We start from the raw sequence: 23,328 nt of genomic DNA, 5'->3' as shown, positions 1-23,328 counted from the left end.
AGGCCTTATGCCTTTTTTAAAAATAAAGATTAAACTGGCCAGTGTTATTTTGTTCATGGTTATGCTATCACTAGGCTTACAAACCCAGAATGTGATTTGTCATGGAAACAAGAAAATATCATATTGTGTCTGACAGGCATACCTGTATTGCCTGAAAAAAAATATGTCAAATGTATGAAGAATTGGGCATGTAGTCTGAGCTTCACAGCAATTGACAGAAATGTAACAGAAATAGTGTGTTTCTCTGAATAAATATACAACCTTGATTAGGGTCATATAAAATATGAAATAAAGAACATGGGCTAATTTGTATTGAACACAAGTTAAATATTTGCTTTGTTTTGCTTCCTCATTCCTGTATGTTATAAAATGTATGACCTTACAAATTCAGAGGATATATTGTGGAAAGCTTTCTACTAGATTTTGGAGCATTCAGCAAGAAAACCATTGAGCTTTAAAAGTATTGGATGGCACTAAATCTTTCTATTGAACACAGTTCTGCTGCTTACCAGCTCAATACTGGGGGCTTTATACCCCTCTAATAAGTTCACTCAAGGCAGCACTAAGAGTAAAAGAGAACTAAACCCTGTTTACACCTTGTCACGTCATAAGTATCATTCTTAAGTATAAGGATTATATCTGGATAAGTGTAAACAGCCTATAAAACTATATTGTGACATTAGTGGCATTCTGTTTGAATGAATTGTATTTTGTATTTGTTTTGCCATTTTCGTTTAAAGATTTATGTGTACTTTTGTATAAGTGCATGCATGCACTAAATATTCTGCACTTTAGTATTGTGGTAGATCATTTGTTACATTACATTATTTTTATGTTACATAATTTATTTTGTTACATTATTAATTATTTTATAAAAAATGTGGGAGTCATGCTAAGTGATTGTATTCACAAAATATTATTTTTTAGTTTCTACTGAATGATTGAGACCATTATACTGTAAAAAAATTGCAGTATTATATTCTTAAGTCTAATGATATATTTTAGTGTAAAAAAATATTGTTATTGCAAAAATACTAAAATATCATGATAATATTTAAGGGGCCATATGTTCCACTCCTAATGTCAACACATCTGTTCTTCTCAGACACAATTTAATACTACCAAAACTTCAGTAATAATTGCAGCCTGAACAGTAGATTTGCAAATTTGGCCACACAAAGTAACAGATTTTAGTCTGACTAACTGGAGACATTCTAGACTACCAATTGTTAATGCATGTGGCTGAAATTTTAACAGGATACAATCCAGATACTAGTTAAATGAAGAGACCAGGAGTAAACGGGACCATAGAGAACATGGGGGCATAGAGACAGAGCCGAGTATTAGAAACACTCAAAAGTCTCACTGAACACACACACATCAGGACACATCGTATGTTAGATTTTGTATTAAACAAATCAGGTAAGTCTTTGGTGTGGTTTGCTTTCTCTTTGATTGCGTAATACAAAATGTATGGCTTTACAAAATCAGAGGATACCTTGTGGTACTGCACACTGAAAATGATCAACTTCTTTGGTGTAATAAACTGATAAATATTTTATTATCACTTCTACGTCTTTGGCTTTACCAAAACCTACTTTTTTCTACAATAAAATACTGCTTGTCTGATTGTTACAGAAAGGCACTTTAGTAGGAACCCTGTGCTGTGACCCCCAAAACTTGAAAACGACCAACATAAAGATTGTCTGTTCCTTATCAACCTCCCTATTAACCTGCGTGTGTGGTATCTCTGTGTCATCACTGTTTTTACAGCATGACTCAGCATCTCAAAGCATCTTCTGGGCCAAGAATATCATGAGTCACCAGTTCCAGTCAGGGCGGCCCACAGGTTGCAGTGGTCCCTCACGAGTGCACACTGCTGAACACTTCACCTCCGAGGCCTTACGTTCACCTGGGCTTTGAAACATCTCTCTTCCTCTGGTCTGCAGTTCCATGGTAATGGAGTCAACAGTGCCACGAGGGGACTAAACACTGGTCAGTGCGGCGTGGAGGTCCGTCTGCTCAGTCTGCTGGCTGTGGCAGTGGAAAGCTCGCGTGTTTCTAGCCCGCTTCCATGAGTCACTGTCTGCTCATGCGGACGTGCTGTGTATGTGAGAGAAGCTATGTAGCGTATCACCATCTCTCCTTCTCCCTCTCTCTTTCCATCCCTCTCTCTCTCTCTCTGGTTCAGGGTCTGCGGCGGTCTGAAAGAGCTGCAGTAATACCGCTGTCTTTCATTATAAGCTCTGTCCTCAGGTCAGTTGGCAGAGCCAGGGTCAGCAAAGGGCATTGTGTGCAGCACCTCGTCTAGCAGCTGCAGGGCCCGATGGAGATGCACCTCCACCCAGCAAGGTGTCTGTTTGATGCTCTGGCGTGGATAGTCCGGCCCCCAGCCCTTCACGAAGCTCAGCCGCAATATACACAAACGCCGCAGGTCATCCACACCTATACCCGCCGCCGCTGAGAAACCTTAGGACAAACACAGAGCTGAGTGAGTGACAGCAAATTACCCCAGAAGGTGCAAACAACAATGATGGTTATTTATATAATGCCATGAAAACCTCACATATATAAATACAGAGGAAGAAAAAAAACATCTCAACTTCCAGTGGAAGTCAAAGCTTGTTTTGAAGCCTTTTTGTTGGTTATTATGTAAAGAACACCAGCCACATTCAAATTGTGGAAAAAAAAGATAAACAGTAACATACTAGTTTTGGTGTAAAAGCAAAGTTATGGCCCACTTCTGAACATGTTTTATAAAAAAATAAGATAATACTATTACTGTTAATAATAAAATAATGTGATTTTCTTTTAAGCAACAAATCAAAATATTTTGGTGCAAAAAAAAAGAAAAAAAATCATCATACATATATCATACATTAACGTGCAACTCATTTAAAAAAATTATATATATAAAAATGGAAATCTAGTACAAATTAACTAATAACAACAAAACAGGATTCTAAAGCAATGCAAAAGGAACAGCAGATAAACATATTCATATTTAAAAAAGTCAAAATATTTGGTGCATAATAAAAAAAACAGCCCCTGATATTATATATTTATTTTTTAGTTCCTACCTGAGTTTCAGTCCTTCTGGAGATAGATAAGATTCTAAAAATGGTAATCTTAAAACTAATTAAAGTGGCCAGCAGTGTATAGAGACGACAACAGGTGTAATGCTGTATGTTCTCCTCTTTTTGGTGTGTAAAAATGCAAATATTGGTCACAGCTGTTAAATGCGTTTAGACCAGAAGTTGAATTGTATGTCTGTGTTTAAAATATATATATATTCTACTAGGAATTTTGATTATAGTGGCGTCATTATAGAAAAATTATAGAAGACTTACCGACAGCGGGGGCGATGCCTCCCACACTGCCTGGCCCGGGAATGTTCCCTGCCACTGCTGCAGCCTGCGCAGCTGCGGCCGCCTGCGCAGTAGCTGCCTGCTGTTGCATTTGCCTATGGCACTGACGGAGGTCAAAAACCTAGAAAGAGAGAAAGAGGGGGAAAAAAATTGAGGGGTAAAAATGAAGTGAGAGAAAGGAGGCTGTTATTTTAATACCAATTATATGAATTTAGACATTACTACAATTTAGTAATGAATTTATTGAATTGAGTAACTTCTACTACTACAACTACTATTAGTACAATAATTTAGTATGTTAATTTTTATTAACATTACTACTAATATCATGCACTATTAATTATACTTTAATTATATTTTACACATTACTAACTGCTTTTCACTCCTGATTTTTTATTTAAATAGAATTAACATAAAATGATTCAAATTTAAAAATAATTCAAAATTTCAGATTTTTGTGTTTACTCTAAGAACTGTTATAAAATACAGTGCATATAATGTCTATTTTCTGTGTTATGTATTAATTTAGTCATTAAAAAATATATTTTAAACATGTTAAATATGTGATCTGCACAGTAGTCAACCCTGCCATCATTACACCTTTTATAAAGGTCTCATTCCATTATTTTTAAATTCATTTTGGTCTCTAATATGAATGAATGCCATGGCAGCCAATTGTTGTGACAAAAAGTGCTCAGGTGTTTCTATGTAGCCCTGCTTTTGATCACTGAATTAGTTGTCTCTGAAGAAAAACAATAACCAATAAATCAACAATATTTTTTTCCATACGGGAAGTGTACCTGCAATTCTGGAATGGGCCATTAATTTACACAGGTTTTATATGATCTATACTTAATGATGGTATATCTCACCTTTATGTAAGCACCTGGGTAGATCTTGTGCACAGCGTCTCCTGGTGCTCTCCCCGCCTCCCTGTCCAGGTAGTAGCTCTGCACGAAGACAGCGTGGTCACTCAGACAGCGCATCCACACGTCCCCCTCACCACGACACTCCAGCTGCACGCCCTTACCGATGTGAAGTCTGGAACAGAACAAAGATCCAGCACAGGTCAGTCATTAAGGGTAGCAGACAGAGCTATACGCATTATACCAAGTCAATAGTTCATTAAGAATTGGTTATATCTTGATTTTTCTGTACTGTAGGTGCACAGTGAAGCAGTAAGCACACACTCTCACCGTGCTCTCTCACTAGCGTCAGTGCGATGCACATTGCTGAGCTGCCCCAAACAGAAGCGATCTCCTCCAGATGGATCCACATACCCATCCACAGTTACCATGGGACAGTTAGCCAGCACCTTAAACATCTCCCCCACCTGGATATCCATCTCAAAGTAGGAGATTGAGCACCAGAACTCAGGACCTGGAAGATAAAAAATCTGTGTGTATATACTAGTGGCTGCTTTTATGATGATAAAGTTTTGATTATTTTCTGCTTTTTCTGCTTAAAAGAACAAGTTGCTGTTGGTGTGTACAGATTAATGTGTACCTGGATGGTTGGAGACTGGCTGTGGGTATGAGGCTGGAGTGTGATGTTGTGACCCTGTTAAGAAAAAAGGAACACTTCTTACATTTAATCTATCTGCTGTTTTTGTAGCACAGTCTTAATTAATTATATTTGCATGCCTGTTGACCTCTATTTATATTATATTATATTCTGCAAAATGTGTACATCCATTTGTCTACATACAGCTCTGGGAAAAATAAGAGAACACTCAAATTTTACCAAATTGAAAACCTCTGGAATATAATCAAGAGGAAGATGGATGATCACAAGCCATCAAACCGAGCTGAACTGCTTGAATTTTTGCATCAGGAGTGGCATAAAATTATCCAAAAGCAGTGTGTAAGACTGGTGGAGGAGAACATGCCAAGATGCATGAAAACTGTGATAAAAAAAACAGGGTTATTATACCAAATATTGATTTCTAAACTCTTAAAACTTTATGAATATGAACTTATTTTCTTTGCATTATCTGCCAATAAATGCTCTAAATGACAATATGACAATATTTTTATTTGGAATTTGGGAGAAATGTTGTCTTTAGTTTATAGAATAAAACAACAATGTTCATTTTACTCAAACATATACCTATAAATAGTTAAATCAGAGAAAATGATTCAGAAAATTAAGTGATCTCTTAATTTTATCCAGAGCTGTATATATATCAGCTGAACTTACAAAAATGACCAGTATGGTGGGAAGGGGCTGCCTGTTGATTCCGCCCATTCTGTTGGGCTCCCACGGGAGTGTATGAAGCAGTGCTTGTGCCTGTCCAAGTCGTAGCTAAGGTTTAAAGAAACATGTTAATATGGCATTCAAATATATGACAATATGATTCAAATGTGATCAAAAATAATCTTATTTTATAATTACACCTTTGTCTTCCAGCTTACTGACATTTGTTAATAAATGCATGAAATCTCAACTGAAATATATGATGAAATATATTTTATTTGTGTGGAAAATCAAGTAAATCAAGTCAATTTAGAGCATCATATTTAGTCATTCAGATGTAACACACTGAGACATGATTACTCACTGTGGTAGGAGGTCTGTGTCTGTGTGTGTTTGGGGGTACTGTAGTCACCCTGGCTGACAGCGGGTTGCTGGGTGGAAGCCTGTGTGTGTGTATTTGTGTGTGTTGGTGGGTGTGTGGCAGTGGGGGTAGTGGGGGGAGAACTGGAGGGTAAAGCCCTGCTGGGAGGAGAAGCTATCTGCAGTAGACCTTCAGTACGACTCCCCTGTAGGGATATCCTGGAACTGCTCACTGTACACAGACAGACAAGAACTACTATTAGATTAAGCAATTGATTAATAGAAAAAAATAATAATATAGATCTACTGTTTTTTGTAGTGGGTTTAAAAAATGAACTAAAATAAAAAACACTGTTTTTTTATTTTTCTATTTTCTATTCTGTTTTTCTATTTTCTTAGAGAATGTTGCATAGCATTAACATGTCAGATTGTTTTTAGAACATTCATTTTAAATTTGTAGAATTTTGCACAATACATGATAAAATAACAGAACAAAAAATAACATACAAACATTTACTCATGCTTGAAGTTTATGGCAATATTGGTCCTTTTTGCACAGTTATGGGTTATCTTTCTGAAGCGGAATTTAAAACAAGATACATCTTTAATAGAAAATAACATAAGAATTTAATGTATAAGCTTCATTTGCTAAAATTATGGTCAAAAAATATAATTTAATATTATTAAAAATATACATACAGCAACTAATAGCTGGCAACATTTCTTTTACCAAATTACAGCTTGACCTTTAACAAGCTCTTGGAGGTTCCCTGAACCTTTTGGTTATGATATCCCTGCAAAGAAACCCAGCTTATGACCAGCTGGTTATCCAGAAAAAAAAATACACTATGCTGGGAGGCTAACTCGTTAATTAGCTCTTGGCCAGCATAAGGTATGTTTTTCTTAAGCTGGGTTTTTAGCAGGGATGTGTTGGTCAATCCAGTGATTGCTGTCAACCAAACCTTTTATATGTGGGCACAGACAACCTAACAGCTGCTGTCAGTCCTCATTACTACATATATTTACATTCCTGGCATTTCTTACCCAAAGAAAATGTCTAAAGTGGTCAGTCTGATCACTAAGGAAGAAATAAAGAGGTTCTGGCCCTGGTAATTTAATTCAATAATTTTGAAAACATCCCCATAGGGATTTATTTCCTATTAAATATGTAAGTTGTAAGTCATTATTCCTTAAAACCTCACTGAAAGTCAAATCATGCCATGATGTTCATGTTCATGAAGAGTGTATGTAAACATCTGACCACAGCTGTATGTAATCACTGAAGCTCTATTCCAGTACTCCTGGCTTTAATAACCAGTAGATAAGCTAGACAGCGAGATCAGTAGAGTGGAGTATAGAGTGAGCTAAGGCACCAGACTGTCTGATCTTGAAATCTGATACCTGGAGCAGATCTGTTTTTCATGTTCATCTAATTGGATTTATACATATCTGATAAGACTGAGGTTTGGGATGGTTTGCTGAAATGAGAACGATATTGGATGATATTGAAACTGAACAGGCTTTTCAATGTTCTGACTTAATCACAGATAATGAGTAGACTGAAAAATGTGTATTCTTTTACATTTTAAAGATTTAAAACCTTTAAAAACGTGAAATATGATAACGAATTAATGAACCAGCACACTTAGCCCCTACAAGGTATTGCTTTTGCTGTATAAGTAAATAAGTATTTAATCAGTGTGTTTTAATTGCCAATAGTGAAAAAATGGTGAAAAAAACCTTCCATTATCCAATAATGTGGACCTAGATATTTGATCTCTATTTCTTTTTCTATTTCTATTTTTGTAATATACATTATATTTTGGGTTTGAACATCTGGTAGAGGATTCATTGACCATTACTTTAAGAATAATAAGTTCAAATTATATAGTGTCTTTCTCAAACCCAAGGATGCTTAAGAAAGCAGCTATATTAAATATTGATTTGTCTAAAAGTGTAGCACAATTATTCTGCCTAACAAGCCCTAATTTAATACTGGACATTTATTATGCTAATTATCATTGCTTTAACAATGCACTCTTATCTTGGCTTTAATGTAGTGAGTGTTATCAGTGAGACGCACCAGGTGGTGACAGGGGCAGGCTGGGGTAGAGGGTTACTGAGGGAGGGGGGTGATGATGGGGTTCAGGGGCAAGCTGGAGTGGGGGCAGCTGTTGGCTGTAGTGGTCTGTTGCATGGTGGTCCTGCTGGGAGGGCATTCTGGACGGACCCTCCATCTGGATACAGTCATGGATATATTCTTCCTTTATGGGCCTGCCTGCAGAGGGCAGGAAGAGTGCAGATAGTACAAAAACAGTATGTCAATCTTTAGTTTAGCTTGAACTAGGGTCATGCACATTTTGCTTCAAGCTGTAAATGCACTGACCTAGAATTTGCATATGATTTTAAATTTCAGATTTAAAATTTAATTCAATAGAAAGATCTACTCAAACACACACTGCAGGCTTTTATTTCATCTATAAATGCACAAACAAACCTTATCAATCCCACTCCTGATATGTTCTACATAGATTTCAATATTTTGAAAGAGAACATGCTGACATTTACATATAACTGTATGTATTACATTACATTACATTACATTTCATTTGGCAGACGCTTTTGTCCAAAGTGACTTACAATAATGAAGTACAAAAGTAATAGGAATTTAGATAACCCATTTTTAGATAGGGCTTAAAGGAGGTCGAAGGGAAATAAAGGGATAGAGAAGTGAAGGAGGGGAAGAAGGAAATGGGGTTTGAAGTAGTTAGTGTGTTAGAGGTGTTAGGAGAGTTAAGTGCTCTTTGAAGAGCTCTGTCTTCAGGAGTCTCTTAAAGATAGCGAGAGATTCTCCTGATCTGGTAGTGGAAGGTAGTTTGTTCCACCATTGGGGAACTCTGTATGAGAACAGTCTGGATTGCTTTGTGTGAATGTTTGGTAAAGCGAGGCGACGTTCATTGGAGGAGCGCAGCGGGCGGGAGGTAGCGTAAGCCTTCAGGAGTGAGTGCAGGTAGGAAGGAGCCTGTTCTGTCATCACCTTGTAGGCGATTGTAAGAGTTTTGAATTTGATGCGAGCATCAACTGGTAGCCAATGGAGCTCAATGAGCAGCGGGGTGACGTGCTCGTTTTGGTTGGTTGAAGACCGGACGTGCTGCTGCATTCTGGATCATTTGGAGTGGTTTTACTACGCAGGCCGGGAGGCCAGTTAGCAGGGCATTGCAGTAGTCGAGGCGTGAGATGACGACTGCTTGTACCAGGAGTTGGGTGGCCTGTTGCGTCAGAAACTGTCTAATTTTCCTGATGTTATAAAGCGCGAAGCGGCAGGATCGAGCAACCGAGGCCACATGGTGCGTGAAGGAGAGCTGGTCATCAACCATAACACCCAGGTTCCTAGCAACCTTTGTCGGTGAGAGAGAGAGAGAGTCGATGCTTATAGAGAGGTTGTGTTGAAAAGATGGTTTTGCTGGTATGACCAGAAGTTCAGTCTTTGAGAGATTTAATTGAAGGTGATGCTCCTTCATCCAAGAGGATATGTCAGAGATACACGACGATATCCGTGCAGAGATTGAGTGATCTTCAGGTGAGAATGACAGGTATAGTGGATAACCTGACCAAGAGAGGCAGTGTATATTGAGAAGAGAAGGGGACCCAGTACCGAACCCTGGGGAACCCCAATGGATAGGAAGTGGGCTGAGGACAGCTGTCCTTGCCACGACACCTTGAACGAGCGCCCAGTGAGGTATGATCTAAACCATGACAGCACATTGTCTGAGATCCCCATGTTTGAAAGTATAGTTAGGAGGAAGTCGTGGTTGACCGTGTCGAAGGCGGCCGAGAGGTCCAGCAGAATGAGCACTGAGGACTGGCCTGCAGCTCTAGCAGTTTTCAACGCTTCAGTCACAGACAACAGAGCCGTCTCGGTAGAGTGTCCTTTTTTGAATCCAGATTGGTTCTGGTCCAGGAGGTCATTCTGGGAGAGGAAGCCAGAGACCTGATTTAAAACTGCTCTCTCGAGTGTTTTAGAGAGAAAGGGTAAGAGTGAGACCGGTCTGTAGTTATCAACCTGGGCGGGGTTGAGAGAAGGCTTTTTAAGCAGTGGTGTCACATGTGCTTGTTTGAAAGCAGTTGGGAAAACACCAGAAGTTAAAGAGGCATTGATGGTGTGAGTTATAGCCGGAATGATTGCAGGTGCGATGGTTTGTAGTAAGTTTGAGGGAATTGGGTCAAGCGGACACGTAGTAGGACGGCTACGTGTTAGGAGAGCCAGTGTCTCGTTCTCAGTGAGAGAAGTGAACGTTAAGCATGTAAAATAATACATGAAAACAAGCCCTGCTCTCACACAGCTAATAACATTCAGATATAGTACCAGAAATCAGGCAGGGATACAACAAGTGATACCCGAACATGGGCTCTCTCACCTGGGCTTTGCAAACTCAGTCCAACTGCAGGCAGAAAGAGCAGAGACAGAAACACAAGTTAATTTCTTTGTATTCCTATGTATTTTTGAACATATTAGGATACATCTTAACTTCATTTAAACAATACTGAGAGAAAAATATAATAACTTATTCAGTGGTCTCCAACCCTGCTCCATAAATTCCTTCTGATCCAAGTAATTAATGCCTCCAGAAGTGTCTTGGCACCGACATAGAGAATTCTGGAGGAGCCTGTCTTATTACCTCAAACATATAGACCCCATTTACACCTGATTACATCATGTTACTCGTATCTGGAATGTATTCTGATAAGATTTAAACCACATACAGCTCTGAAAAAAATAAGACACCACTAAAAATGATGAGTGTCTTTGATTTTACCAAATTGAAAACCTCTGAAGACGGATGATCACAAGCCATCAAACCAAGCTAAACTGCTTGAATATTTGCACCAGGTGTGGCATAAAGTTATCCAAAAGCAGTGTGTAAGACTGATGGAGGAGAGCATGCCAAGATGCATGAACAATGTAAATAAAAACCAGGGTTATTCCACCAAATATAAAATAATAGTATCATATTATAAATTCTTTGCATTACACGAGGTCTGAAAGTTTTACACCTTTTTTTGTTAATTCAGCCATTTCTCATCTTCTGCAAATTAATGCTTTAAATGACAATATTTCTAATAGGAATATTTCTATTTGGGAGAACTGTTGTCTGTAGTTTATAGAATAAAACCGCTGAAATGGTTTTGGGCCTAATGGCCAAAACCAGATATAACCCTGATATGCAAAATGGATTAAGTGACCAGGTGTAAACAGCATCTTTGTTTGGTTAGATTAATTTTATTGTTGAAGGAAGTGGTATCACCACAGTGAAATTAAAAAGCTTTCGTGGGCCTTCTACAGGAAAACTGTAGATGAACATGAGTCTTGGTAAGGATTTTAAAATATCTTTGAACAATTAAGAATTACTGTTATCTGTCTTGTCATTTTGTAGAACTATTTTTGGCAAGGCTATGAGATTATGTGAACATTTTTAGGTGTTAGCAAGAATATATTTGTATTAAAGTAATTAAAAACATATAAAAAAACAATTTATTAATAAAATGCCCAAGATTCCACAAATGTTCTGCAAGCCTCATTAAAAGTTTCAGGTCTGCTTTTCTTCTTTTAGTATAACACTCATATTTTCCTGCAGCCATCTATTTAATGAGGGCTCACACATACCGATGCCAGGAGAAACCACCCGTTCGTAGTGATAGGGGTTGACGCACACGTTGTCGTACTTGAGATCGAAGGCGTACTGGCAGAACTTGACATGTTTAAGCTCGTTTTTGTGGAGGTCTGGCCAGCGCCACAGCCGAGCGTATATGACATGAGGAAAGCCTTTTCGTCCTGCCACCTGGAGGAGAAGAGACAGGGCACTATTAATCTCCCTGGTTGATAAAGATGGTAATGAGGAGCAGATAAAGAGCAGAAAGAGCAAGGCCTAAGAGAATATCGGTGTAGAGAAAGAGAAGGGCAATACTGCACACGAGAAAAAAGAGCAAGAACATGTTATTATAAACATTCTCCACCACATTCTGAACATGGTGGACTCTTTTAAAGATAAAAAGATAAGAAATAAAAGGGTATAGGAATGTAGAAGGCTATAAAATAACAGAGCCTGAGGCCTGAGTGTTGAAGTGGTAAAGCTTTGAAGCTTCTACTGAGCTCGCCCAGCTCCCAGCTTAAACACGGCATGATTCAGACTGATTCAACCATTCCAACAGCATAACATCACACCAAGAAAGAGACAGAATACTGCAGTGTCAAGGACAAGCTGAGATAGAGAGGGTGTGGGAGTATATGTGTGGGCTGCTTAAATATAAGAGAAAACACGATAGAGACTTTGTAAATTGGTACAATCTGTGAAAGTAAACTTTAGATAAGGGTTCTCTCTCAGTATGTGTCTCAATCAGTAGATCAGATATGTAAATGATTACAGGTGGTCTGATTGGATAATGAGTCTTGTCAAAAGAGGGTGAGAAAGGCTTCCCCTGCTACCCTAAAAAAAATTCTCAGTGTTTATTTTAGAGTAGTGTACCTCCTGGTGAGAGATTGAGAAAAGGTGCATCATTGGACAAAGAGAAGCAGTGTTTGGTTTTAACAAATTGTCTGCCATCTAGGTCATCTGTTTGTCAGCCACTGTCTGCTTAGTTTGCAGTGGTATTGTGAACAAGAATCCTGGACTGCTATTGACCCAATGGTATCCACAAAAAGATTCAGGAATTCATGTCCATTTCCTATTATGTTTCACTAACACAGGCACAAAAGAGCTGGAGAGACATTTCCCGATCTCAAGCACACACACAAGCAAAACATTTCATAATCAACAGACTCCATAGTAAAGTGGTACACTTTATGGCATACTGCCACCATGGAAAAGTGAGTTTAGAGCTGAGACAAACACTTCTGGAATAAACACTGAAAGCCTGAGGCTGAGAGCGCAGAAATACAGTGAACACACTCTTAAAGCATGTGTAGATTGTGTATGCATACTTCAAATACTGACCCTCTCAGACAGACACACACACACACATAGGCACACACACACACACACACACTCTCACACACTCATACACTCTCACACACTCATACACAGACTCAGAGACAGACAGGCTTTAACTTAACCCTGCCCCTTTCCTGTGTCTCAGACAAAACAACCCGCTCTCACCCTCACCCCTCCTTCTCCCTCCCTCTCTCTCCTCTCTCATTCCCTCGCACTTTCTGCAGCTGGGGGAGGGGAGAGGAGGAACTTTCAGTCTCAATTCTGCATTGCCTTCTTCTTTCTAAACTTATCTAAAGTTTCAAAGGACTGAACAGAACTGACACGTTCAGATCAAGATTTTAACATGTGAGATTTACAGATTTTCCCATTTGCAAAAAGCAGTACACCACAGCCAGGTATAAAACAATAACTATATAAGCCATTTAGTTAAGCCATTAAATAAGGCAAAACTATTACTTTAAAGGTCAAATATAGGTGGCCAGTAGCAGACTTTAAAAAAATATATAAAGTTATATAAAAGAGTTCTTTGATTGAAGCCAGAGAAGAACCATTTTTGGTTCTATAAAGAATCATATTGAGGTGTAAGTGTAAAGAAACATTTTATAGTTCTGAAGAGCCTTAACTTAAAGTAAAGATTCTTTACCAATTTAAAGGTTCTTAACACACACACCTTAACAATCATGGCTCTTTATGGAAACAACTCAGGCACTGGCAATTACTACAGTGCAGTATGCTTAATAAAACTTAGTAAACTTTTTTTTGTAAAAACTTATACACTGTAATGTCATAAAAATCAGTTATGGAAAACGAAAACAAGGATCACAATTGATACATTTTTTGTATCAAGCACTACGGTTCTTAGTCATATTGTAAAAGAACTGAAGGGAAGAAGGATTATGAACTTTGTGAATTTATAAATGTAAAACTGTTACTTTTCTAAATTTAAGTATGTAAGATTGTTTGTTGTTTGTAATATTTTTCTCTAAAGGATAAATAAAGTTTATAAAAAAAACAAAGGACAGGAACTAATACTGTGTCCCATGGAAGCCATAGCACACTGTAGTGACCTGTAGGATATATGTGTGGGGTCTCCTACATTGACAGAGGATGTGATTTCTGTCGCTTGTCTGTTCTCACGGATAATTCTAACCAGACAGCGCTGGTCACCCTCATTACCACCTACTGCGCTGTCCACTGTGGGTGGTAGTACCTTCTATAAAGTATTTACGGTACACATGTGACACTTTTGATTAAGGAATGTTCTGGAATGATAAATGCCACAAAATGTAGACAATGGGATGTCCCACCAATCTGGCACTCACAATCTGACCTATCTTGAGCTTCGATAATACGTGTCACCTTGCTATGAGCGACTGGCCAGTGTTGAGCCTTACTCACAAGATAACACCTCACAACTTACAGAGGTGTTTCCAAGCTGGTCCCAGAGGTAATAATTCTTAGCCAAGTTACATACTGCTGTCACACAAATTAAGACATGCCTGCTGGCAGAACTGGACAAATACAACTAATAGACAAAGTCAATAATCAGCCCTGTGTTCTTTTAACTTCTTACTACCTTATCAAATGTTCAATATTTTTTACTCTGTATTTACTGTATTTATTTGGTGTTTCTATTGGGATTTTAAGGTTAAAATACATGATTTTCTCTACAATCAGTGACACTATCAGTCACACTAAGCTCAGCCTAAATGGAGAGTGAAGAGCAGAGTGGCACATCTGTCACACAGCAGTAGATTACAACACTGGACTTCAGGGATTTCACAACCTTTGACTGCAGCATTGGACTAGACTAAGGAGGAATCTGCTATTGTGTGAATTGCACAGTGGTGTTTCTGAGAGTTGTGTGCATACTATAAACAGTGTTTAACAATGTGCAGCAAGTTCTTGTGAAAACAGATTGTCACTGTGGTAACAAAACCTTGTAACTCCAAAACAGTGAGTTTATAAAACAAAAAAATGTTAACTTAGAAAGAGATGAGATTTTACTGACTTAAATTGGTCCAACTGTGATGAACTCCACACTATATAGATCCTAATTGCAATTTTTTTAATTGTTGAAAAAAAAGTACTACTTACAAGGTTTTTATACGACAGCGACAATATGTAATACATTTTTATAGTCTATTATTTGACATAAATTTTCACTTCAATGTTAATAGGGCTCAGACCTGCAGCCGGCCGTCTAGCGTCCTCTGGATTGTCACACATTTGCTGGGGTGGACTCCATTGGTGGTGATGGCTGTTATGAGAGAGTCCAGCTCATCTTTCTTCTCCTTCAGCTTCTTCACCAAGCTCTCGATGGCACGCTTAGCAAAACCTTCGTTCTCCCCTCCCTGCCGGTGGCACATCAGGCTGTGAACGATGCTTAAACACGCATCACTGCTACTTGGGGAGACAGACATTGTTGGTCCCTATAGTAAAGGAGAGAGAAAGAGAGGGATCATATTTATGATTATGAGATGATAATGAGAAGGCACTTCATTGACCAATAGCAGCAGGATTACCTTAGTTTCTTCTGATATTCTGATATCATTGCTCATCTCTACACATGAAATATGAGTGTGATGCCTCCTGAATTAAATAGGTGAATTCTGCCAGAATCTTTTGCTAGTTCGAATGGACAGGTCTAGCCAGATGCTGCTGGTCACAATTATTAATACCTACTAAGCTGTCCGTTGTATATTGTCAAAAACACTGACCAGTAATCAGATACACTCACAAGACAACACCTCACAATTCCCCAGATGTACATATTAATATCCCATGATTTTGGCATTTCAATGTATGTGTATAATATATACAGGCACATTTTTAAAAGATTTTACTTGTAATTGTCTTGAAAATCTGTAATTGTTCAATAGATTTCTGTATTCCATCCATTTATAATTTTTAATGCAATTAAATACACATGATGACAACTTAGAACAAGCTCATAGTAACAGGATATCAGGATATCAATGTTAGAGGATATAAATTTCTCTATTTAACTACAGTAGGTTGTTTATTGTGAAAAGGTGAAAAAATGAAGATCACAAGAACTCGGGACACATGAGCAAGATCAGTCTTCAAACCATACAAATAGTTTTACACTATAGCTTATTGACTAAATTCATAGTCCTCACACACTGGATATTCTGTATTGATATTTATGTATTTTCTAATGCAGTCCAATTAGCAGTAAAAGTAAGATTTATGTAGTCATGAAGATTATTATATATACACACATACAGAGAGCAGGCTGTAGTCCTATTCAAAAAATGTTTACTAAGTCTCATAATATTGGTCATACAAAAGTTATGAATGTAAAAATGAAATTCATGTAAAAAAGGTCACTTACAGGTTTTCTCTGTCACTTCATGTGTGAAGGCTGGGTTCTCCTCCTCCGGACTGAGTTGAACTTCTGTCTGCCTGTCTGTCTCTGTCTGTTTATCTGTCTCACTCTCCTTCATTCGCACATCCTGCTGCTCCCAGACGTTCGGTAACACACACACTCACAGAGAGAGAGAGAGAGAGAGAGAGAGGGCAGAAAGGCAAGGGGGCAGAGTTTCTCCAGCACTAGCCAATCACCATTGTTCGCTCTTCCAGACAGACAAACACACAGCCAACGATGACGCGACTGAAGTAACTGGTCTGGAGTCTGTGTGGAAACTAGAGCTGTCATTAGGACTTATAGCAGGACAGCAACAAACCAACTGTAATTCAGCCCATTTCTTAAAATGCTCACTTATACTGGATGAATTTGGAAGGACAGTGAATAATCATAATTAACATAAAATAAGACTGATCCAGGTCTAATCATTTTTTCTTACTCTGATTACACTGTTGCTACTGTTTTTTTTAAGTAAAAAATAGGTTGTGTATTTGTATTGTGTTCAAGCAAATTTGCCATATCCCTTGATTTAAATTCACACGTTAGTGTACGAAAGCATTAATACTTCTCAGTCTCAGATGTTTAGGTACATGTATAGGTAAGTTTGAAATATATGTTGTGGAAAGTGGAAGTAAATTATGTTACAAGCAAAACCAGCAACATATAATATTAGATATTTTTTTATTTGCATTTATATATATATTTATGCACAGATATCTTTTAACTTAAGGTCTATCCATATGCGTATTGTCCATTTAAAAACACATTTAAAATGTGACCAGAGGTGGGAAAAAAAACAGATATCAGATATCAACAGATATCATAACATGTTAAATGTAAAATGACACACTTCCGCGCATTTTGCAAATCGTTACAGGCGGGAGTGATACAGTTTAGTGTAAAAATCCCTGCAGTTATCTCAACTGGCAAGGCTAGATTGCTTCTTGACCAGTATAAAATTCAGGCTAAACATGTACATGACTTCAATACATAAATAATCAGCTGGTTTTTGTTTGGGTGGTTTTCTTTGCATTTGGCGGATTTGAAACACGTTTTACAGTGATTTTTTAATCTGAATCCCACTGTAATAATCTGGCAACCTTGATGCTGTCTGTTGCTTAGTAGGCTCGCAATGCATTCTGGGCCACATTTAGCTCATGTGATAATGCAGCAATATTGAATATGAATCCTAATGCATTATAGTAGTTTATAGTGCCCTCAAAATCAGACGCTTAGAGAAAAATGCTCGACATACTCAATAGTGCCATAATAGTAAATAGGGAGACATTTCGCTCCCAAAAACAGGAAATTAATGCGTCTGTGTACCCAAAAAGGGCGGGCGCATGTTAATAATGAGAAAGTGTCCGAATTTACTACGTAATATTTATATTACGCATTTATACTTAGCAAACTAAATAGTCTCTCCCTATATAGCGCTACACTAATATAAAGGAGTAGGAAGCCGTTTCGGTCACAGCCAGGGTTTGTAATAATCCGCGTATTAATATAAAATTTAAATTATATTACGGTCGGGCGAGCGTGGTTCAGCCAATCAGATGTCAGGACCTAACCTGCTCTCCCAACTGCCATTAACGTTCACTCCTCCCCTCAGGAAGGTGGTGAGGACGGGACGTGGCGTGTGAAATTAAATAATAATTATTATTTTATATTGTAAATGGGGGTTTATTAGAGATTCGCTGAGGTGATTTATTTGTTTGGCGCGTGAGTGAAGTGTTTAGTGTCGACGTTGGTTTAGCTCTTTATGTATTTCAGGCCTTTATGTTGATTGTGAGTTTTTTTTCTGATTAGGAACAGAAAACAACATAAGAAGAGGTAACTTACCTTCGACAATCCCTCGTGTTTGGCCTTTAGTAAGTCAAACTTTACTTAATGACATACATTAACAGGTTTGAGTGTTTGTTTTGAATGTCTGTTGTGTTTATCCAAACCTAAAGTTAATCAAAAGAGCCCGCGGTGAAGTAACTTACCTAGCTAGCAAACTAATCTAGTTAACGTTATGTGTCACAGAGGCTCTAAAAGCTGTTTAACTAAAGTTCTTTACAGCACTTTTTCAGTCACTTTAACTTATGACAGTACAATATGTGAATATGTGTTTGTTTATCTGATCTTATTTATTGTATGTAGGTTAGTGATGGAGGTAATTTAGCTTCCACAGCGCTGTTTTAATAATTTAACAATTTAAACGGTTTAATTAACGTTGAACGTATCACGTTCCATACGTTTAGTTAGACCTGATTTCTATTTAACCCTCTATGGCTTAGTGTTTCCCTCAGGCAACTAACCACCTCTCCATACCAAAGCTTTACTTTAATATTTATATTACTTATCTTTAATATAATATTACATCGCATATCTAAATCCGGTACAATGAGGTGTACAAATGAGTCATAAATAAAAATATTTATGCAAGACTATGTAAACAAGTATATTTGGCTCATTATATTCTTACTGTTTTCTTACATTCATATTGTAAACTTACGAAAACAGTTTTTTTGTTGCCCTGTGTGGTTGCCCAGCTTTTAAAAAAAATATTTTTCTACCCCATTATTTATGCAATAGTGGTTAAAATAGAAGTTATTAAATTGTTTTTGTGTCATTTGTGAATTAATCCTTAAACTATTTACAGTCATGTGCCCACAATAATAATAATAATAATAATAATAATAATAAAACCATTAGTGAGTTGCTCACTAAATTTATCTGATTAAATTTTGAACTTGGCATCAATATTCAGAAATGGGCCTGGGCTCATATGGGTTAAAGTAAGACGATGAGAAGACACATTTCTAACTAGCTAGTTTAGTTAATTAGTTAGGGCAGTGTTTCTTTACTCTGGTTCTGGAGGCCCAGTGTTTTCCCTGTTCCCAACACACCTGATTCAAATGATCAGCTCATTAAAAGTCTGTTATGGAGTTAAAGTGGGTGTGTTAAAGCAAGGGGAAAAAGCTTTGCAGGGCAGTACAGAGTTGAGAAACACTGAGGGATAGTTTCTCAGACTGGGATCTTTGAAACTTAGCCTTGGTCTACACAGCATTTTAAATTGAGGTTTACCATTGAAAGGAAAATATAATCTACTAAACTTAATGCTTGTCTGGGAATCCAGCTTTGAGGGTTTGTAAAATCAATAAGCTATGGAAAGCTGCAGGTAATTCACTGAAGTGAAAATAGAAAATCCTAATTGTAATATATGCAAAGAGCAACATAACATCCTAGCAACTAGTCATTTAAATAGAATAGAATGTGACTTACACTTTGGCCCATGTTTGGTGAACTCATTTTGGGGTTGGTTTCCCAGAAATTGATTAAGTTTAAGACAAGTCATAGATTACATATCTTCCCCGTCACAGAAACTACCCTGTAAGGTAGTAAACAGCCTTATTTTAATCCAGCCTCTCATGTATTTTCCAGTTCATTTTTGTCTATTACACTGTCGAGTTTTGAAGATGACTTCTCCTTCCCCTGAGATCTACCTGAAAAGCACATCATTGATGTCTCTTAATGACCGGTATGAGAAACCAAATCTCAACATGACTGCAGAATTTTCTGTTATGGTTACTGCTGCTCTGCTTTATCTCTCTCACTATCTTTTTCATTGTTTCATAGTTTCTCCGGCATAGGGAAGAAGCCAGAGCTAATAGACCTCTCAGGCAATGTGCAGCAGCTTCAAACCGCTTCACTGAAGAACCAGCGACTGGCTCAGCAGATGGCCAATTGGCCTTCAGTACTGTCTGCCCTGCGTAATATACCGGTGCATCTCACTTGTAGTTCAACAAAAAAAAACAATCCTGTCTTTCCAATAAGAATTGGAACATTATGTTGTGATTTGATGTTATTAGCTTTAATGTTTCTATACTATGTTTTGAGGTGTAATTGTAATACTCATGACTTGTATAAGAAAAAAACACTGAAGCATGACTTATTATAGGCATAACTATCAGAACGGACGACGTGTTCATCCTGTGTGAACATTGTGAACCTTTGACCAATGATTGAGCTGTTTCTTCAGAAAGAGCTATATCGCTAGGGCTTGCTGTGTTTATCCATGTGTTCCTCCTGCTTAGATACGGAGGATATTACTGTGTCTATTTTTTTTCTTCAATGCACAGAGTCTGAAGCATCGTCTAGGTAGGGGGAACATTAAGGCAAGGCTGAGTAGGCCCCTGATGAGAGGAGGATTGCATGGGGTGGCCAGACGCTCGGGCAAGCTCAGAGGAAGAGGACCGTCACTTAGAGGAACATTATCAGTGAGATGTGTGTAGTTCCAAGCGTTCCAAGCTCATCTCTTGTCAAGTGTGTGAAATGAATTTAGGCTCAAATAATCAGTTCCCTTTTTGCTTAGCGTGGTTAATTTTTTTTTTATTTGTAGGTGTGAGAGGACTGCAAGGTGTAGTGTCTGGTTTTGTGACACATCAGGGCTTAAATCGCCAGTACCAGGGAGCGTCTGTAAGTGAACCAAGAGTGATGCAAAACAGAGGAGTAAGAGGATCTATGAGAGGCAGTGGTAAGAGATTTAATATTTATTCCATACTGTCAAAGAAGAACATTTTTCAGCTCACTACACCATGCTTATTCACCATATTGTTAAATAATGCATGAACCAAAACTCAATACCCATTGTGAACATACATTACGCTCACATTGGACACCTAACCTAACATGATATATGTAGATCTTATGTTTAAAAATTACAAATAGTAGAGTAACATAACAAGTAGCCCATCAGATATGCTGGACAGTTTTCTGATGAGCTTTTTGTATCAGTTAGCACACGTTCTTTGGTGGAATCCTGATGCATCTCCTTTGTAAGTTGACATAATATCTGAGGCTTCTAGCCAGTATATGTATCATTTTAATGAATTGCATGTATAGCACAGTGATTGGCTAATTCAATGCTTGTATGAATGAGTAGATGTACAGGGGTAGCTAATAAAGGGCTTGCAGAGAGTAAAGCAGTACATGGTCTGTATTATAGTACAGTTAGAACACTGGCCACTTGCATGGGAAGCCTGACCATATTTGGTCTGACTTCAATTTTTGAATCCTTGTATCCTTTGCATATTAAGGGCGCGGGATGTTTGTAGGCCATGGCAGGGGTGGAGGAAGACGCTGGGCAGAGAGTCGACCTGTTCCTACTCGAGAGGAGCTGGATGAACAACTGGATGACTATATGTCTATGACCAAGAGCCACCTGGATGCACAGCTTGATGCTTACATGGCTGAAGTTGACTCTGGGGACTTTCTGTAATTTGTCCCGGCTATGGGATGAAGGTTTTATGATTTGCCTTCCTTGGAAAAAAAAGACAACATACTTTAATGTTCACTTGTTTGACTAAGATGCTTGAAATATTTGTGATCAAACCTGAATCAGAAAGTGGTTTTTGGGTCTTATTTTACATCTATACTGCCTTGCCTTTAGCCCCTGCCATTTCACTTACTAAAGCCCTACACCGGGGCTGTAGTGATTTATACCATAGAGTCCCTGGTTTATGTAATATGTGCATAGTTTGTAATTTTTATTTTGGAGCAGTAGACTTGGTACTGGGCTAAACTAAATGGTGTTGAGTTACAGAGTGGTGTTTTATTTACCCTGCACTTTATGACATACAATACTAGAGATCCATTTATTCACTTACTCAACGCACCTTGGACTTTATCCCAAAAAGTGTTGGACAAAGTGTAGTGAGGCAGGGAATAGTTGAAACTAGGCTTCACTGGGAGCTGAGGAACATTGCTTTAGAGCATTGTCGTATTTGTATTTTGAGTAATGGATCTGTTTGTATGAACATGGCCTATTTGAATGATAAGTCTACATCATACAGTGATTTTCTGTTTTTCAAATTCTATTGTTTTATTTGCAAGTGGTGTGATTAGCTAATTTAAGCTAATTTAAAAAAGTGCTTCTACAAAATTGTTGTAATAGGCTGTAGCTAGTCTGTAGCTCTTCCATTGATGATGGTCTTGAAATGTAAGGCAGGTGAAAGCAGTTAATTTCATTTTTCTTAAGCTGTTACCTAAGAAAGCACTTCAATTAAGGCTATTTGCTAAGTTAAAAAGATTTCTTGGCATTAAATGTATGATCTTAGTCTGGTTTATGGTTAAGTGTTCTAAAATGGTGTTGAGCTTAACTGAAAGTAATGCTCTTCATTGGCCACTGGTGTTAATAATCAGCATGGTATATGAGAATGGGCAACATTATTTTTGCTTGATTTTCTTTCTTTCCCCTTTAGAGTTACATTTCTGTGTGTTTTTGCAATGTGAGGTTTAGCCATTTTCCTGCAGATAAAGGTTGCACCTTGCCTCTTTCATAGCTTTGTGTATTGTTAACTTAAGCTATAATTTAAATTGTGCAGTTCAGATTTAATTTTGGCTAAATGCTTGCTTTATACTGTATTAAAAAGCTGAGCTCCCTGGAAAGGTATTGCTGTCCCACATTAACAGTGTGGCTGTGTTGCTGCAGACAGTGTTAAATGTTTGTTATTTGATTGTTGACTAAAATACCTATTTTGTTATATGCAGTAATGGCATATTCCTAGTTTAATAAGTTTTCAAGTACATAAATAGTTCACAAAAATGCAGATACTGAAGATTTTCATTTTGAAATAAGGAAGAAGAATCTCTATCAAGCTGCAGAGCTGGCAATCAGTTATAAAAAGATGTTATGCTTGTTTTACTGTTAACAATGAACCCAAGGACCTCCATAAATAACCATTGTGAAACTGAAATAAATATTTGTTTACATTAGACTTAAAAAAAGTTTTGAATAGTTTGTTCTAATTGCAGAAGCTTGTGGTGACCCTACCTACATCTTTTCTACCTACTAACTACCTGTTTCTCTTCAAATTACGTATTACATTATCCATGCCAACATTTTGAACATTTTTTGCGCTGAGAACAGTCCATCAATCAGCCAGCAGGGTCCTGTGTAAAGTCTTTTGTGCTCACTGATAAAAGACTAAAAGATGACCACACAAACTGCGTCGCAACAGATCTCGTTTTCACACTT

At 37.7% G+C, this 23,328-nt stretch overlaps 2 protein-coding genes across 7 annotated transcripts; one reads left to right on the top strand and one right to left on the bottom strand.

Moving 5' to 3' along the window:
* Nucleotides 1–1,393: 1,393 nt before the first annotated feature.
* Nucleotides 1,394–16,759, bottom strand: smad10b (SMAD family member 10b). The gene is made up of 12 exons (XM_007249680.4): nt 16,272–16,759; nt 15,103–15,345; nt 11,590–11,764; nt 10,343–10,366; nt 8,008–8,202; nt 5,929–6,156; nt 5,568–5,672; nt 4,875–4,928; nt 4,565–4,748; nt 4,241–4,409; nt 3,351–3,489; nt 1,394–2,469 (listed from the first exon to the last, which is right to left on the bottom strand). Exons 2-12 carry the CDS (start codon nt 15,334–15,336, stop codon nt 2,258–2,260), a joined length of 1,719 nt encoding a protein of 572 aa, XP_007249742.1. The 5' UTR covers nt 15,337–15,345; nt 16,272–16,759; the 3' UTR covers nt 1,394–2,257.
* Nucleotides 16,760–17,882: 1,123 nt separating this feature from the next.
* On the top strand, nt 17,883–23,077 carry chtopb (chromatin target of PRMT1b). Of its 6 annotated transcripts, none has more exons than XM_022673571.2 (7): nt 17,883–18,006; nt 18,114–18,175; nt 19,734–19,830; nt 19,929–20,073; nt 20,432–20,576; nt 20,692–20,826; nt 21,389–23,077. In XM_022673571.2, exons 3-7 carry the CDS (start codon nt 19,769–19,771, stop codon nt 21,568–21,570), a joined length of 669 nt encoding a protein of 222 aa, XP_022529292.2. In that variant the 5' UTR covers nt 17,883–18,006; nt 18,114–18,175; nt 19,734–19,768; the 3' UTR covers nt 21,571–23,077. The 6 variants fall into 6 exon arrangements, with proteins under 6 accessions (XP_022529292.2, XP_007249739.3, XP_022529295.2 ...); XM_007249677.3 differs by having other exon boundaries at nt 17,886–18,026; XM_022673574.2 differs by having other exon boundaries at nt 17,887–18,006; nt 18,114–18,137.
* Nucleotides 23,078–23,328: the final 251 nt, after the last annotated feature.

This window comes from Astyanax mexicanus, chromosome 6, assembly GCF_023375975.1.
Source record: "Astyanax mexicanus isolate ESR-SI-001 chromosome 6, AstMex3_surface, whole genome shotgun sequence".
NCBI lineage: Eukaryota > Metazoa > Chordata > Actinopteri > Characiformes > Acestrorhamphidae > Astyanax > Astyanax mexicanus.
Note: the sequence above shows the minus strand (reverse complement) of the source record. Positions and strands in the feature narration are given on the sequence as shown.

What these genes read in the sequence shown, in the direction of transcription:
- chtopb (XM_022673571.2), top strand. Translation starts at nt 19,769, where the DNA reads ATGACTTCTCCTTCCCCTGAGATCTACCTGAAAAGCACATCATTGATG. An exon ending in TTGATGTCTCTTAATGACCG is followed by an intron (nt 19,831 to 19,928) that starts GTATGAGAAACC and finishes ATTGTTTCATAG; the next exon opens with TTTCTCCGGCATAGGGAAGA. An exon ending in AGGATCTATGAGAGGCAGTG is followed by an intron (nt 20,827 to 21,388) that starts GTAAGAGATTTA and finishes TTGCATATTAAG; the next exon opens with GGCGCGGGATGTTTGTAGGC.
- smad10b (XM_007249680.4), bottom strand. Translation starts at nt 15,336, where the DNA reads ATGTCTGTCTCCCCAAGTAGCAGTGATGCGTGTTTAAGCATCGTTCAC. An exon ending in GACACAGACCTCCTACCACA is followed by an intron (nt 5,673 to 5,928) that starts GTGAGTAATCAT and finishes TTTAAACCTTAG; the next exon opens with CTACGACTTGGACAGGCACA. An exon ending in AGGCATCGCCCCCGCTGTCG is followed by an intron (nt 2,470 to 3,350) that starts GTAAGTCTTCTA and finishes GTTTGTCCTAAG; the next exon opens with GTTTCTCAGCGGCGGCGGGT.